The sequence below is a fragment of the Microcaecilia unicolor genome, chromosome 10 (genome assembly GCF_901765095.1).
Source record: "Microcaecilia unicolor chromosome 10, aMicUni1.1, whole genome shotgun sequence".
NCBI classification, from domain to species: Eukaryota; Metazoa; Chordata; class Amphibia; order Gymnophiona; family Siphonopidae; genus Microcaecilia; species Microcaecilia unicolor.
In genome coordinates, this window is record NC_044040.1 from 119,200,160 (window position 1) to 119,213,911 (window position 13,752).

General features: G+C 44.2%; 1 protein-coding gene across 2 annotated transcripts in view; it reads right to left on the bottom strand.

Moving 5' to 3' along the window:
* Nucleotides 1-13,752, bottom strand: part of RYK (receptor like tyrosine kinase) — a 1,372,566-nt gene that overhangs the window by 125,203 nt on the left and 1,233,611 nt on the right. For both annotated transcript variants that reach the window (XM_030217203.1, XM_030217202.1), the window contains exon 14: nt 12,525-12,661. In XM_030217203.1, the coding sequence (XP_030073063.1) occupies nt 12,525-12,661 (137 nt within the window). The remainder of the gene's footprint in view (nt 1-12,524; nt 12,662-13,752) is intronic.

Sequence of the window (13,752 nt, forward strand, 5' to 3'; positions counted from 1 at the left end):
GTACAGGAGGCGATGTTTTCCACGCCACAACTCCAACAATTAACGGAGGCCGTAAAAATGGCCCTGCAACCGGATTTACAACAGCTATCTGGCCAACTGGCGGCGATGGAGAATTTGTTGGCGGACACGACGAGACGCACTGGAGAGTTAGAACAGAGGGTGTCCGCCGCCGAAGACGAGCAGGCCGGAACGACAACAGACCTTGAAGAATTGAGACGGACAGTGCAAAAACAATCACAATTACTGGATGACCTCGAGAATCGATCGTGAAGAGATAATCTCCGAATTGTCGGTGTACCAGAAACAGTACCAGAGCGCTCGTTACCCTGCATGTTGGAAAAATGGCTTCAGGCGGAATTTACACTGTCAGACAGTATTGGGGCAATCTGCCTGGAAAGCGCCCACCGCGTAGGCAGGAAGGCCAACACAGATCAGAGACCCAGAGTGGTCATGATTAAAGTCCACAATTTTGTGCAAAAAATGGAAATCCTAAAAGGAGCACGAGTAAAACGCGACTCATTGACTTTTGAAGGATCATCAGTAAAAATTTTTCAAGATTACTCCCTTGCCTTGCAAGAAAGATGGCGGACCTACGGGAGGGTGTGCCAATCGCTTGTGGATTCCAACCAAAAATTCATGCTGACATACCCGGCCACTCTGCGGATCAACCACCAGAATAAATGGCACATTTTCCAATCTCCAAAGGAAGCGCAAGACTGGATGGCTGAGAATTTAAATGCCAATAACCACCAGAACAGGCCCAAATGAGTTAGATTGTGAACAGAGTTGTGAGATACCGGAGCTCGGGAGCTGCCTTCTTACACTGGAGGTATTGGGTAAAATTAAGGAATAAAAAACTGGTGGGGGAGGGGGAGACCCCACTTCATTGATCCCTCTATCCATCCCATAGACACCAGAGGGGGGATAGATTGGAGATCCGAGGAAAAGAGAAGGGACAGGGAGGGGGGGGGGGGGGGAGAGGGAAAGGGAAAAGGAAAGATCTAGGCACCAGAGGGATCTACAGAAAACAAGAGAGGGAAAGTCACTAGTAATGTCCAAAGTATGCTGTGCTGTAGGGATGTGCCTTTTGCTGAGAGGGGGGGGGGGGGGGGCTGGGAAGGTAGTGACAATATCGTACCCTTGGGTGAGGCTGGGCGCCCGAGGAGGCGAAATTTAAGAAGAGTTGGAGCGCAAGCACTCATGGAAAAAACATAACATTAAGTCCATAAGGTTCGCCTCCTGGAATGTGAGAGGTATTTCCACCCCGGTAAAGAGGACAAAAATCATAGCGAGCCTTAAGCGCCACAAAGTTGATATAGGTTGCCTCCAGGAAACCAAGCTCACTACTGAACAGCATGATAAATTAAAGAGGCAGTGGGTAGGTGAAGTCCATGCAGCGTTGTCTGGAGATCGTAAAGCTGGGGTGGCAGTGCTGATTCGCAAGGGGTTGGCCATGAAGTTGGAGCTAGTAAAAGCAGACCCAAACGGACGCTATATTCTGATACGACTATGGGTGCATCAAAGAGACTTTCTAATATTGGGAGTGTATGGACCCAATACGTTTGATGCAAAGTTCTACCCAAACTTAGTACAGCTGTGTCTCCCGTATAAGTCCGCTCACCTTCTAGTGATGGGAGACCTCAACTTGGTGGTAGACCCTAGTGTTGACTGCTCAAACCCAGGGGTGGCTTCGAGAGGGGGGCCCAAGGCACATGCACTCTCCTATTTCCAAAAAGCCCTCAATTTAATAGATACGTGGCGTTGTTTGCACCCCGGGGAACGCGATTACACTCACCTGTCTAGGGCCCATGGAACGTATTCCAGATTAGATTATATTTGTATTGCCCAACCAGCCTTCCCCTGGGTGCTGGCATCTGAGATAGGACCAGAGGAGATAACGGATTATTCCCTGGTGTGGATCGATGTAGAGGTACCAAATTTTTACCAACAAGCCCATAATTGGCGATTTCCGGGTTACCTTTCGCAAAATAGTGAATTCCAAGAATTTCTTAGACAGAAGTGGGAAGATTATCTTCATAACAATAGAGCGTATTCAGGCCAGCCCAAAATGCTCTGGAGTGCTGCCAAGGCTGTGTTAAGAGGCGAGATAACTGCCTATGTATATGCAAAAAACAAAAAGCAGACGGTAGCAATAGTAACATAGTAACATAGTAGATGACGGCAGAAAAAGACCTGTACGGTCCATCCAGTCTGCCCAACAAGACAACTCATGTGTGCTACTTTTGTGTATACCCTACTTTGATTTGTACCTGTGCTCTTCAGGGCACAGACCATATAAGTCTGCCCAGCACTATCCCCGCCTCCCACCACCGGCTCTGGCACAGACCGTATAAGTCTGCCCAGCGCTATCCCTGCCTCCCAACCTCCAGTCCCGCCTCCCACCACTGGCTCTGGCACAGACCGTATAAGTCTGCCCCGCACTATCCCCGCCTCCCACTACCGGCTCTGCTATCCAATCTCGGTTAAGCTTCTGAGGATCCTTTCCTTAATAGTGAGGCTAGATTGAGATTTACAGAAAGCAAAGGCCCAATATATTAGACACCCGACTGCAGAGTCAAAAGAGCAACTGAGAGCTATTCAAGTAACGCTCAACGCGTTAGTACATGAGCGGGGGCAAAAATATCTGGCCTCTCAACAGTATAAGTTCCGCAGATATGGCAACAGATCAGGAGCGATGTTAGCACAATTAATTACAGTGTGGGGACCCCGTAAACCAATATTGGCACTCAGAGATGCGCAAGAGCACATTCAAAATAAGAGTGAAGAAATATCCCAGATCCTCACAAAATGTTTCGCAACTTTATACAAATCTGATAAAGACCCAGATGAAGAGCAGATAAATACATTTTTGGACGGGGCAGGGTTACCGAAATTGACCGAGGGGGAACAGGAGGCACCCTTAGATGCTAAGGAAATACAGGAGGTAATAAAGTCACTACCCGCAGGGTCCGCGCCTGGACCGGATGAATTTGCTGGCGAATTTTATAAGGCTTTGTCCACCTCCTTCATCCCAGTGATAAGCACATATTATGAGCAGGTGGTTAGTACTGGCCACTTCCCGAAATATGAAAACACAGCATCCATCACTCTGATTCAAAAACCTAGGAAACCAGTCTACCAGGCGGACTCCTACAGACCCATTTCCCTGCTTAATGTGGACATGAAGAAATTAGCAAAGATCCTCTCCAACCGCCTGGCCAAGATATTGCCTAGGGTGGTGGGAGAGGAACAAGTGGGATTTGTCAAGTCCAGACAGGCAGCCAGGAACGTCCGCAGACTACTGCTTGCTATGGCAACAACTCAAATATCAGAAACACCAGCCTCCTTGTACGCTTTAGATGCCGAAAAGGCTTTTGATCAGGTGCGGTGGAAGTACCTGTTTACAGTCTTGCGGTACATGGGTATTGGGAGTTGGTTTTATAGTGCCATAGTTGCGCTGTATACAGGACCAAAGGCCTCAGTGCTAGTGAATGGGGTGAGCGCCCAACTCTTTGAAATCGCCAGAGGTACTAGACAGGGCTGCCCCATGTCCCCGGCCCTGTTTATACTATCCCTGGAGCCCTTGAGGGCTTTACAGAAAGCAGACGAAATTCCAGATGTGCGGGTGGGGAGTGAAATAATCAAACCCCTAGCATTCGCAGATGACTTGTTGATTGCAACCACCCGCCCGTTAGATACTCTAGACCGGACATTACAACTCATAGAGGAATTTGGTCAAATTTCAGGCTTTACCCTAAACCTTAAAAAGTCTCTGGTCATGGAAGTGTACCCAGATAAGGGGCAGCCGGGAGCCGTTTGCCCTCTGACAAGAGCGGAGAACAAGATAAGATATTTGGGTACTAACATTCCACAGAACCTGACGCAATTGTACCAAGAGAATGTGGAACCTTTGCTTGAGACAACTTGTACAAAATTACGGCTACGGGAGAATTATCCTTTGTCTTTAATGGGCTGCATTGCAGTCTATAATATGATGATAGCACCCAAATGGATGTATGTGTTTCAGACTCTCCCACTTTTTCTCAAACAAGCGGATGAAAAGCGTTTAAATAAACTCATACAGAGATTTCTGTGGAGAGGGCGCAAAGCAAGACTTCCAATTGCAATACTGCAAATCCCACGCGAATTTGGAGGCTTGGGCCTACTAAGCATGAGATATCTCACCATAGCCAGCCGCATGCGACATATCTCCGATTGGTACAGAGCTACTTCAGAATTTTCGGACACTCCTTTGGAGACGTCCCTAACACAAGGAATACATTTCAGTTGCCTACTGCATATGGGAGGGGGGCAAATCCCCCAAGTTTTGAAATAATCACATATATTGCCCTCAGCACGAGCAGTTTGGAGGTGGGTCTGCAGGTATCACCACTTTAATGGTAGTGTTACCCCTTTTTTGGCTATCTGCGACAACCTGAATTTCCCGCCAGGAACTTTGCATGGAGCCTTTCGCAGATGGCGGTGTAATGGCCTTGTGTATCTATACCATGTTTTAACAGAAGAGGGGCAAATGAGGACATTTGATGATCTGCGGGCTCAGTTTTCCCTTAATTCAACAGACCGCTTCCATTATTAGCAACTAATGCACTACATTAAAAGCCTGCCCTGGGAGTGCTTCACGGAAGATGTGCAGGAGGAACTATCATTGGCCTACTCTTTACAATCACAGGGCAGAGTGTCTTTGACAATGCACCATCGACACTTAAGAGATATGACAGCAGAGCCCGACTATGAGACTTTATCCCAGAAATGGAATGAGGATTTGGGCATAAATTTGACATCACGGGATCTGCAAGAGTTTATATACGCGATACACAACTCCTCTAAGATGGTCATGTATAGTGAAATGGATTACAGATTCGTAATGCGAACCCATATCCCCCCAAGGAGGGCATTCCATATGGGAGTTTCACCAGATGACGCTTGCCCTAAGTGTGGGGCACAGGGAGCGACACTTGGCCACATGTTTTGGGTGTGTCCCGGTGTCCAAAGATTCTGGAACTCTCTTACACAGTCGACATCCAAGATTTGGGGAGCGACCTGGAAGAAGGGACCTTGGATGCTGTTTGGGCAGCCAGTGATGGTGCGCCCCATCCCAGCAGGATTTAAAAGCTTTACTCACAGGGCAACATTAACAGCCAAAAAGTTAATACTCACTGAATGGATTACAAATAAAGTGCCAACCTTGCAACAGTGGCGTGGCCTGATGATAGAGTATATGAGGTTTGAAAAGAAAATGGCAGACTACAAGGGGGACCGGAGATTTACTGAGAAAGACTTCTACAAGATCTGGACCCCATTCTGGCAGACCATTCCCTCAGGAGGCAGAGGGTGCATCTTGAACATGTAAATTGGACATATGGACATGGAAAGTGTAACTTTCACACGAGTCTTTCCCTGGGGGTGGGGGGCTAGGGTGGGTGTAGGGGTGGGGGGGGGGGGAGGAGATAGGGAGGGGGTTCTATAGGTTAGCTGGAGTTGTAACTAGCGCCCCATGGCGAGATTGTTAATTAGTGGTAGAAGCATGGAAGACCAGATAATAGTAGCTAAAACCATAGCATTTCTGTATAGTTAGTTAGCTCTGCGACTACTTGCAGTGGTAGATGACCTTTCTGACAGGATCAAGATGTCTAGGGGCAAATGAATACACTGTTATGTTATGTGAAACTCAATAAACAAATTTCAAAATAAAATGAAAGTTCAAGGCCACTACGTGAGAGGTTGCACTGGCTTCCAGTGAAGGACCGCATTGCTTTCAAGATCTGCGCATTGGTGCACAAAATCATCTATGGAGAAGCCCCTGCTTATATGGATACTCTCATTAACCTGCCACTTAGGAACTCCCGCAAGTCAGCTCATTCATACCTCAATCTCCACTACCCAGCTTTTAGTGGCCTCAAATATAAGACCGTCTATGCTTCCTCTTTCCCCTATCTCAGTACTCAATTGTGGAACGGGCTGCCCCAAGAGGTCAAATTCACTCTAGATCATCAGACCTTTAAGAGGTAACTCAAGACCTTCGTATTTGGTAGAGCATACTCTGAAAGCCCGCCTGGCACCACATCCTTCTGAACCACGGCTATCTCAGCGACAAATCATTACCTCTCTTCTCTCCCTTCCTCCCTCAATTGTCTCTCTCTCCTCTTATGACTCTGAATACTGTATTTTGTACTATTGTTTTTGCTTAATAGACTATTGTACGCCACATTGAGCCTGCCTGCTGGCGGGAATATTGTGGGATACAAATGCCATAAGTAAAATAAAAATAAAATAAATATTGATTATATGTTGCACGTTGAAAACATTGAGATTAGGGTAGGAAGGAGGTGTGCAATGATGTTCAACAAGGGGTCGAAGCAGTGAAGACTGCATGTGAGTCCTGTGGACGATACCCCCCCCCCCCCCCCCCCACCCCCCCCCCCCCCCACTGAGCACAGCATGTTTAAAAAATGAGTTATACACAGGGCACTGGGATAGGTATAGTTAGGTTTTAATGCTAAGAGGCTTCTTGATATAGGTCTTAGTCAGTTAAAATTTAATGCCAAGAAGTGTAGAGTGATACACTTGGGGTGCAGAAACCCAAAAAGACAGATAGGAGGGGCGAGATTAGTAAGCTCGACTCAGGAGAGAGACCTTGAGGTGTTGGTGACTGAGGATCTAAAGGTGAAGAAACAATGCGACAAGGCGACGGCCATGGCCAGAAGGATGCTAGGCTGCATAAAGAGGGGTATAGCCAGCAAAAAGAAAGGAGGTGTTGATGTCCCTTTACAAGTCATTGGTGAGGCCCCACTTGGAGTATTGTGTTCAGTTTTGGAGGCCATATCTTGCTAAAGATGTAAAAAGACTGGAAGTGGTGCAAAGAAAAGCTACAAAAATGGTATGGGATTTGCGTTGCAAACCGTACGAGGAGAGACTTGCTGACCTGAACATGTATACCTTGGAGGAAAGGAGAAATAGGGGTGACGTGATACAGACATTCAAATATTTGAAATGTATTAATCTGCAAACGAACCTTTTCCAGAGACGGGAAGGCAGCAGAACTAGAGGACATGAATTGAGGTTGAAGGGGGGCAGACTCAGGACTAATGTCAGGAAGTATTTTTTCATGGAAAGGGTGGTGGATATGTGGAATGCCCTCCCGCGGGAGTTGGTGGAGATGAAAATGGTAATGGAATTCAAACATGCGTGGGATAAACACAAAGGAATCCTGTTTAGAAGGAATGGTTCCATGGAATCTTAGCGGAGATTGGGTGGCAACACCAGTAATTGGGAAACAAAACGGGAGCTGGGCAGACTTCTATGGTCTATGCCCTGATCGTGACTGAATAGATAGGGATGGGCTGGAGTTTAAATTTTAAGGGGCTTCGACGTTAGCTTCAGAACTTAGTATAATAACAGTATTGGGCAGACTTCTACGGTCTGTGCCCTGAGAAAGGCAAGGACAAATCAAACTCAGGTATACATATAAAGAATCACATACTATGTAAAATGTTTATCTCGTTGGGCAGACTGGATGGACCGTACAGGTCATTATCTGCCGTCATTTACTATGTTACTAACCCCTTTTGGGGACTAACAAGCAGGAATTAGACCTGTGTTTAAATTTGTGGTAAATACACGCCTTGATACAGTGATTTTTTGCAAAACTGAGGCCTGAGTCAGTGTGTTTGGAACCTATGACACTTCTTTATCTATACCTGCATGTGAAAAAGTTAAGTTTAATTTGTTAATATTCATTCTTCCGAGATGGATCCTCCCCCGTTTTTTTGATTCTGTGGATTCTTTTAGTATCCTTTACTTTTTGAAACACAAGGGTTTTTCTGTCTGTGATGACAACCCCCTCCGAAATTAGAAGAGCACTAGGTTCTCAAAGTGAAGCCTTATATATATATAAGAAAAAAGTACTTGAATCTGACCCAATAAAGATTCTGTGGAATGTATCAGTTCTAATCTTGAAAGTACAACAAGGGAAAAGTCTCAGCATTCCCTAACCTCCAGCCTGAATATATATATTCAGGCTGGAGGTTAGGGAATGCTGAGACTTTTCCCTTGTTGTACTTTCAAGATTAGAACTGATACATTCCACAGAATCTTTATTGGGTCAGATTCAAGTACTTTTTTCTGCGCCACAGTTATCGTGAGAGTTTTCCTTTTTTTTGATTACTTGGTAGTATTGCTCTCTTTCTCTTTTGTGATATATTTATGATTATATTAACACATTTTTTTCTGTCTTATTACATGGGGCTTATCTCCTGTTTGTACAAAGCCATTGTATTACAAATGCAACACCTATGATGTATTATTTTTCTTTTCAAATTTATGTATCTTGTATATATTTTTTCATTATTATTCATATAGATTTATACATGTATATTTACAACCATATGTTTCTATCTTCCTGTTTTTATTCTCCATTTTTGTAATATTTGTATATATACATTTTTATTCTATTGACTTCTGTTTTAAATTATTGTTTGAAATTATTACTTCAAATTAATGTTTTATTTTAGACCCCTGAGGCAGGCCCCTGGCAGAAACACAGTTCCGTGTTGAGCATTATACGAATAAAGCTTTTTCACTGTATTTCTGTCTTGTTCTTTGGAAATGCCTTGCTGGTCACACTATTCCTTTGTGTGGACTCTTATACGTAGTGGACCTTAGTCTTCTGTTTCTGTGTTCTTCCTTTGCCTTTTAACTAAAGAAGGGAAAGGTCAGTTCTTTGTAACAGCTTAAAACATAACATGCACCTGCTGGCCAAACTTGAGAAATGCATGTCAAGATTTAATAAAAGCAGTTTTTTACAGGCTTAAAACACACAGTTTTGTTACACAGGTCAATTTTGTTGGTCACCCATTTGAATGAATTTGATAAAATCATTGACTTATTTTAAGAAGAAGACCATGTTGTTCTGTGGGAAGACTGTTCAGACCTTCCCAGATGTTTCACATAACACTCAGGCTTAAAGGAAAGTTTTTTCTGGCATTAAAAACTAGGGTGGTAGCTGGACAGAACTAATGCTCTAAGCATCCATCTTGGCCAGTAACACAAGATCTAAGATAACATAACATAAGAATAGCCATGCTGGGGTAGACCGATGGTCCAGTGGCATAGCCAGACCTGCCAGACCTGACATTTTGGGCGGGCCCAGAGCTAATATGGGTGGGCACTATGTATATAGGTATGAGTAGCACATAATAATGGATTTCCAAGTAGTCTGCCCAACAGCTGCCCTGCATCAATATAAACCATATATACTTAATAGAAAAACAGATATTTTTAAATACAGTTACATTATCCCATATCTTAAACTTGACCAGACATAAGTCTGCAATAATGGCAAACATCTCAACACATATGACAGGATCCTGTAATATAATTAAAGCAATGGCCTATCTTTCAAACTTTGCTTTATAACAAATGCCTGATTAAGTAAACTTTGAAATCTTTTTCGTTCCTCTGTGTCTACTCTTTATCTCCCTTCTGATGCTGACAAAACAAAAAGACCACAGTTTGGCACATATCCTTCAACTTTGCATTATAATAAATATATATGCCATTAAGCTGTATTAATCGAACATTTAAAATTTGGTAAATATACTTTTGAAGACTTCTTCTTTTTCTACCTATTGTGGAATTTGTAGCATAAAGAACATAGCTAGATTGTTTCCTCTTATAACTTTCCGTAGGAAAAATGTGTTCAAATTCTGGTAGCACCTCAATAATAGCAACACAAAATCCCTTCACCTCCAGGTACTTTGTGAAGCAACACTAAATCCTGCAAAGAAGCTTCTTGGAGCCTATGTTGCAAACCATAACACCAATTCTGAATACAAATACCAACAACAGTACCTTTAAAAAGGCAGCAATGAATATACACAACAGCAATACACATGGGCAGAAAAGTCATACTCCTAGATCCCCCACACAAACTACATGCCAGCAAAATCTCTCACCTGCTCTTTCACATGCAGAACAACCCTCATCAATTACAGAATTAAGGACCAAAAATCAGAAACTGTCCTGTAATCTGGCATCAGCCATTCCCTTCCCTACCTATCCATTCCTGTAGCCCGGCATCGGCCTTTCCCTTCCCTATCCCCCCCATCCAGCCCTTCCTTTCCCTACCTCCCCTCCATCCCCATAACCCAGCATCAGCCCTTCTCTACCCACCTTTTCACTGCTGTTTTTGGCTCCTAGCCACTACTCATTTGCCTCCCCCTTGTTCCTTCTCACCCAGTACTTCCCTTGCCCTTATTGTCTTGTCTGTCTGTATTATTTTAGATTGTAAGCTCTATTGAGCAGGGACTGTCTCTCTGTGTCAGGTGTTCAGTGCTGCGTGCGTCTGGTAGCGCTATACAAATGCTAATAATAATAATACTCTACCCCCCCATCCATTCCCATAGCCCAGCATCAGCTTTCCCTTCCCCACCATCCATCCCATAGCTACGCACCTGCCCCCCCCATCCCCCACCCCTCCCTGTAGCCTAGCATCAGCCCTGTCCTACCCCCTTACCCATACCCCCCCTAGTCTGGCATCTCCTGTCCCAACTCCAAAGCACACCAGCATTAAATACAAAACCTTTTTTTTTTAATGTCCTGGGCACTGTAGAGCTCACCCCCCCACCCAGAAACCTGCCCACATTAAATATAAAGCTTTTTAATATTATTATTTTAACCTGGACACTGTAGAGACCATCCCCACCCAAAAACCTACCAACATAAAAAAAATACAACTTTGGCACTGAGGCCACCCCTACCCAAAACCCCAACATTAAAATTTATTGTTGGTGAGTTTCTGGGTGGGGGTGGGCTCTTCACTGCCTGGGGGGGGGGAAGGTATACTTAATGATTAAATATACCTTTTTTTCCTCTAGGCAGTGAAGAGCCCATACTCACCAAGAAGACCACTACCAGCATTATACTGTACATTTAAAAAATATATTTTACCTGTGCAGCTGGGCCTGAGTTTTCAAAATTTGTGTGCTGGCTGTGTCCTGTGCCTGTTTGGGGTTACAGAGAAGTGCTGAGGCCTTGAGGACTCAACTAAAAGCTGAGTGAGCTCAGCGGCCAGTAACGTCTTCTCCAGCCCCTCTCGCGCCGCACCGCCAGTGCTGCTGTTGAGTGCTCTGCTGTTCTTGTCCCAACGCCGACCGTCAGTCAGGATGCCTGCCTTGCCTTACCCCCTGCGCCCAGCAGGCTGGTGCCACAAGGAAATCTCTGCTGCCAATGCTGCAGCACAGTTGGGTCTCCTCCAGCCGAGCTGCAGCACTGGCGACAGGCATTTCCTTGTGGCGCTGGCCTGCATGCCGCGGGGAATGGGGGAGGGGGTAAGGTAAGGCAAGGCAGGCATACTGACTGACAGTCGGCGTTGGGGTGACAGCAGCAGAGCACTCAACAGCTTCAGCGGCAGTGCGGAGCTAGAGGGGCTGACTTCCCGACCTGCACTAAAACAAAATTAGGCTGGTTATCACAGGTAGGAGAACTGGAGAGTAGAGCTCTTGTTTTTTGCTGCCGATTGCCTAATGCATGTGGCTGTGAGCTGAGCCAAGGGGGTTGGAGTCGTGGCAATTTCCTGAAAGGCTGTGCACTCCCACTGCAGCCGAAGACCTCGTTGATTGGAGGATCAGGAAAAAGTGGGTAGGCTGCACCCCTGCGATGGTCCATCTAGCCCAGTATCCTGCTTCTAGCATTGGCCAATCCAGGTCACAAGTACCTGGCAGAACCCCAGATAGAAGCAAGGTTCCATGCTACCAATCTCAGGGACAGTAGTGGCTTTCCCTATTTCTGTCTCAATAGCAGACTATGGACTTCCTTCTTTTCTCTCTAGGTTAAACAATATCTGCAATATAAAATACAGCAGATCACTTTCCTAACACCATACTTACAGTTAAGCATGGTGACAGCACTTTATATTGTGGGATGCTCTGCAACAGAAGGGGCAGGGGGACTCAGAAGACCAATAGAAGAAGTATGGTGTAAAGTACATGCAGATTCTGAAGGAAAACCTGTTCTACTCTGCCACAGACTAGAAACTAAGAAGAAGACACACCTTTCAGAAGGACAATGACCTTATGCATAAAGTAAAATCAACAGTGGAGTGGCTCAGCAAGAATAAAGTGAATGTCCTCAAATGACCCAGTCAAGACCCAGATCTTAATACAATGGAAAATCCATAACAAGGCTTGAAGACTGCAGTCTACAGATGATGGCCAGTCATCTTGAAAGAGCTTAACTTACCCTGCCAAGAAGAATAGGTAAAACCTACACGTATTGTAAACAAATCATGGTTACTGTTGCAAAAGGGGTCTCCACTAAATATTGAGAAAAAGGGTGCAAAGACAAATACAATCAAGACTGGTTTCTTAATAACTTTTGGAATAATTCTGCAATTCTTCTTTAACTTTGAAGATATAGAGTATGACATGCATCAGATAGTTTATTTAGACAGCAAAATGTAAAAAATATATAATGGAGTTAAGACGTTTAAGTCCTCTGATACTTACAGCTCATCAGGGCAGTTGATTGGCTGAGCTATTCTGTAACCATCCTTTAAATATGCAGCCATTTCAAAGGGATCGATATCCACATAGGGAGTCTGTCCCAGGGTCATTAGCTCCCACAGTGTGACTCCGAAGGCCCACTAGGCAAAACAAATGGAAAATTCCATGTTAACAATGACACCACACTTATAACAATTCTCTTTTATTCCTTTACGTTTCCAGTTCAGTCAGAACTGGATTTAGCTTAAGAGGCATATTTTCAAAGCACTTAGCCTCCCAAAGTTCCATAGAAACCTATGGAACTTAGCCTCCCAAAGTGCTTTGAAAATATGCCTCATATATGTCTTCACTTCCAATGACAATATTCTTTCATCTGATTTTTTACCGCTCTTTTCTTCTAGGCTAAGCACAGCAGAAAAAATTATTGGCTAGGGCTACATACTGTAGTTGTAATTATTGAAAAAGTATTTCAATTCCATCAATCACACAGATATAACGATAATAGGATTTGATATACCACTTTTCTGTGGTACAATTAAAGTGGTTTTACATTTATTATATGTAGGTACTTTATAAAACATATTATACAGAAGTCAGAGAGAAAGCAAAGACAAATTACACAAAATGTTATTAAGAACAACAGAAAAATAAAATTATTTTAATCTCTTGCAAAAAATGCGCAAATCAAATTCAGAACACAGTATCTCAGGCGGAGTATTCCACTGCTGAGGAGCTGTGACTGAAAACATGCACGCCTGCATTCCCACTATCCTTGCAATTTATAATGAAAATACATTCAACAAATGACCAATAAAAAGATAACTGTAAAGATAATGGTATATGCAAATGCAAAAATAATATCTTAAAAATGAATAACCAACTTGATTCTCTATATAACCAGCAACCAGTGCACAAAAACAAAGAATTGGGTGGGGGTGGGGGGGGGGTGGGAGTGAGTCTACATACCAACCCCCTCCACTAGCCTTGTATCACAATTATGCAGTGCGATTTTTCTAGCGAAAAAGGTGCCGGTACTCAAATGCCAGGCACCCTTCAAGGGTGGGGTAATTACTGAGGGACCCATCCCACAATAGCCAAACCCCCTGCAACCAGTCATAGAATCTATGACAAGTCAGAATTGGTGTGTAGAGCCTGAGTTCCTTCATTAAAACTTAGGGACCATGGGTCAATTTTAGCAGACAATGGAAAAGGTGCCGGTACTCAGTACCCC